Source organism: Chelon labrosus (genome assembly GCF_963514085.1).
Source record: "Chelon labrosus genome assembly, chromosome: 14".
Lineage (NCBI taxonomy): Eukaryota > Metazoa > Chordata > Actinopteri > Mugiliformes > Mugilidae > Chelon > Chelon labrosus.
Genome location: NC_140347.1, coordinates 25,482,765 through 25,487,072, shown reverse-complemented (window position 1 = coordinate 25,487,072; position 4,308 = coordinate 25,482,765). Strand labels below are relative to the sequence as shown.

The 4,308-nt window shown below is 45.5% G+C and overlaps 1 protein-coding gene across 1 annotated transcript; it reads left to right on the top strand.

Annotated features, from left to right (window-relative positions):
* The first annotated feature begins 1,390 nt into the window (after positions 1–1,390).
* LOC311498883 (thyroxine 5-deiodinase-like) lies at positions 1,391–2,848 on the top strand. Its single transcript, XM_084559655.1, has one exon. It carries the CDS (start codon positions 1,563–1,565, stop codon positions 2,364–2,366), a length of 804 nt encoding a protein of 267 aa, XP_084415781.1. The 5' UTR covers positions 1,391–1,562; the 3' UTR covers positions 2,367–2,848.
* Positions 2,849–4,308: the final 1,460 nt, after the last annotated feature.

The window sequence follows — 4,308 nt, the reverse complement described above, 5'->3', positions numbered from 1 at the left end:
CAGAGAAAATACTTAATAATTTTAAGTACAGTCAGTCAGTTTCCCTGCATTCGCAACTAAAGAACTTTCTTGATTTCCAGGGAATCAAAAATACAGACTCTACGATGTTCTTTGAAACAAGAGACTAGTTTGATTTGTTGGCTCAATTGCAACCTTTTACTTATGTTTTAATTTGTGCCAAAAAGTAGTTTTTACAGTGCGTTTATGGCAGTCCAGACAGTTTTAGTGCACCCCTTTCTGCAAAGCAGTGAGAAAACTGCTGAAACATTGCCTCCTCTCTTTTCTCTCTCCACTGACCCTTCAGGATGCAACTTTCTTGATATTAATCCCCTCTACTCCTCAATCCCTCCTACATCTCTGTGTTTTAATGTAAGGGTCAACTGCAAATCTGTATTGTACCAAGGCACTTTCTGTGGACAACAAGTCTGTTTGTCTAAAAGGGAGGGGCCACAAGACACAGGGAGACAATCCACATGGAGGGGAGAAGGAAGAGCTATAAGGGCACAAGGAGCGAAAACTGTTGAAAAACCACATACAGGGGAAGGAGGATGGTAAAGATGGTTGCTCACAGGCTGCAACTGTGGTGTCAGGGAAACAGATCCTAGCGGTTACATGAATGCCATCAACACCTGTGACGAGGGAGAGAGTTTCAAGGGGGCGTGAATTTCTAGGGTCAATGAGTGATCAAGGTTGACTTCTTGTTGTTCGCAGAGGGGATGAGCCTGAAAATAACAGCCTCATTGATTGCGTATTTTTTTAAACATTTATTCATTGGAGACCGAACGAGAAAAGTTTGGGACAAAATGTCCAGAACAAATGATCACTTTCTTCTGCTCGATTAAGCATGAATGTAGTTAAGTTGAGGGTTGTGGGAAAAAAAATACAGAAAGTGGAATATCTTGAATGTAAAATGGGCATAAAAACTTAGAGAGAATATCTTTCAGGTTTTGGGACTGGTGGTGGAAGGTTTATCCTGCCATCTGTTCCTGACAAGGTGTTCAGGGGCTCCTAACTGCATGGTGAATGACTCATCCACTCATCCAGCCTGGACGGTATGTATGAATCCGGCGCCTCCTAGTGGCCGCAGATGCTCCTGCACTCATCAGAGGCAGTGGCGAGTTCACAGGCAGAATGAAGCGAAGTCAAAGGTTCCTACAGACTTCAAGAACCCTCTGTGCGTCGAACTAAAACAAGTGAGAGTCTCTCACTACGATGCACAAAAACAGACGTGAACTGTCATGTTTTATCTACACGTGCGGACTGAGGAAAACAGCGTCATTCAGGCTGTTTTGGGCACCCCCACCCTCTCTTTCTCTATCTCTCTCTCTCTCTCTCTTTCTGGATCTTTGAAGCCCAGAGTTGACGGGAGGTAATCATCCCCACCATGTGAGTGGGCGGTGCGGGTACCAGAGGCGTGTTTTTTTCCATTATTCAAATACTGCTGTACCTATAAAAAGAGTGCATGCGTGCGTCAGATAGTTTTCTCCGATGGGTAAAGGTGACTAAATACTAGTTATCTCTTTCGCCGGCACAGTCTCGTCCTATCGGCAGGGGAAGAGGTGATGGACGACTCCGGCGGTGTCCAAATGGCGAGGGCGCTGAAACACACAGCCCTGTGCCTGATGCTGCTGCCCCGGTTCCTCCTGGCCGCCGTCATGCTGTGGCTCCTGGATTTCTTGTGCATCAGGAAAAAAGTGCTTCTGAAAATGGGAGAGCGGCAGGACGGCCAGGACGACCCGCCGGTGTGCGTCTCCGACTCTAACAAGATGTTCACACTGGCGTCCCTGAGGGCTGTGTGGTATGGCCAGAAATTGGACTTTCTCAAATCTGCGCACCTTGGGCACGCTGCGCCCAACACCGAGGTGGTGCTGGTCCAGGAGCGGAGGCGGGTCCGGATCCTGGACTGTATGAAAGGGAAGAGACCGCTCATTCTTAACTTTGGCAGCTGCTCCTGACCGCCATTCATGACGCGCCTGGCGGCGTTTCAGCGCGTCGTGAGCCAGTACGCAGACATTGCGGACTTTTTAGTTGTATATATCGAGGAGGCGCATCCTTCGGACGGCTGGGTGAGCTCGGACGCACCGTATCAGATCCCCAAGCACCGCTGCCTGGAGGACAGGCTGAGAGCCGCTCAGCTGATGCTCACCGAGGTGCCCGGGGGCAACGTGGTGGTGGATAATATGGACAACTCGTCCAACGCCGCGTACGGAGCCTACTTTGAGCGACTTTACATCGTGAGGGATGAGAGGGTGGTGTATCAGGGGGGCAGAGGTCCAGAGGGATACCGGATCTCAGAGCTTAGGAACTGGCTGGAGCAATACAGGAACGATATGGTGAATTCCCAAACAGCGGTGCTCCATGTGTAGTTGATGCTGAACTGGTCGGCCTCCTCTGCCCATTCTGCTTTAGTGTGCAACCCACCGCGCAAAAAGATTCAGATGCTGCTATTAAGATGTTCACACACGGCACATGATGTTGTTTCTCATGCATAAAAATATTCAGGACTCTTTGACAAATAGCCTAAAGTCATGTAGACGTAGGCTGTTACTGCATTGTGCTTGTCTTTAATTAATAGCGAGTTCTTTATTTTATTTTATTTTATTTTGTATGGAAAAGTCTTGAATCAGTTGAAACTGGATTCAATTGCTTGTCACTCTATTTTTCTACAATACAGATGTGTGTGTGTGTGTGTGCGTGCGTGCGTGCGTGCGAGTGTGCGTGAGCGCGCGTCCCTGCTCCTATCTCGCTCCGGTGTCTCTGTGAAGTTCGGTTTTTAAAAGGCGCATCCAGAAAACCGACACTGATGTTCCTGACGCCGGCAGAGGGTCCATATTAGCAGGGCGCCTTCCTGGACGATCGACCGTAAAACAATGTAACGTTGAAACAATGTAACTGAACAAATGTTTTTAAATAAATGTCAGATCACAAGTGGAGAAATACTGTCGACTGTGAAAAATAGAAAAAGAAAGACCTGAAAGTTCCTGTTTTTGCTCATTTTGTTTAACGACTTATTTAATTCCCTGCTCTTTCTCGCATCATACCTTGGAGATGTCCCACGGTTAGCCTGAATTGAGCTTCACATGGTTGCTCATCTTCCTGTTTTTCCTCATTATAGTCACCGTGGAGGATCGGTGACGCATTCAGGACACTTTTTTGTGTGTGGGGGAAAAGAGAAGTCCGGTTTCTAAAGATGGTTCTAAAGAAGAGGCCTGTTTCGTGTTGTGTAAGAGTTTATCAGAAATGGTCATGAACTGAAACTGATGTGGAGATCAAGTAAAAACAAAAAGGTCAGAAAAAAGTTCTGAATTTCACAGAGGATGGCCACAATTTGGGAGAAAATGTTAATGTAATATATGAGAATATAAATTATTCCGTTTATTGAATTTTAATATTCCCCTTCTAGACGGCTAATTAGAGTCGAGCCAGTGCAGATACTCCTGACTTGGAAGAAGAACTGATACACAAGAGTCCAGACTATGTATCCTCACCACAAAAACTGTTGGGAAATCTAATGTTTCCTTTTTTGTTGTGTTGACATTTTCTAAGTGAATCAGACATGAGGGGGGCTGAGCTGGTTAAGGAGGTGTGGTGCAGGATCCTTAATCTGTCTGTCTCTTTCTCGCTTTCTCATTATTCCTTGTATCTCTCATTTTCACTCTCCTAGACGTATGCACAGTGTCGCACGTAATTAGGATTAGAGAGCAATGTGAATACTGCGGATCCCATGTGGCCCCACTTTCTGCTGTGTGGTTATAATGTATTCAGGTTCCCTCATGCCTCACTTGGTTCTCGTTATTTCACAACATGTATGTGCCATGTCCTCAGGCATTAATGTAGCGCGCTGTGAGGATGAACTAAAGGGGAGGGGGGCTCTTTACCTTTATTGTCTCTAAAAAGAAGTCTCTTTAAAGTTCCCTGTTTGAACAAGTTACAAGTCTCCAAGTGAGAAGAATGATAAAGTCGAAGAGGGTTGGTCTGTCAGCAACGTCTGACCAAAGAGCCTTTTTTTCTTTGTCCTATTTCTTTTTTTTTTTTCTTTTACAGTTGCAGTGGTGACCGAAGATTGACTGATAAGCGTAAAAAAAAAAAAAAAGACTATCACTGTCAAGCATCAAACCTAAGATTTTCTGCTGGAAAACATCTGTCTGGACAGGTTATTCAGTTCACGATTCAGTTTCTAGAAAACATCACTGAGGCAAAAAAATGGCACGTGATTAGAGAAAACTTTTAAGTTGAGCACCCCCAACTCAACCACATTTCAGACGTGTGTTTCTTCTAGGAGACTAGATCTGTCTTATCTGGCAAATT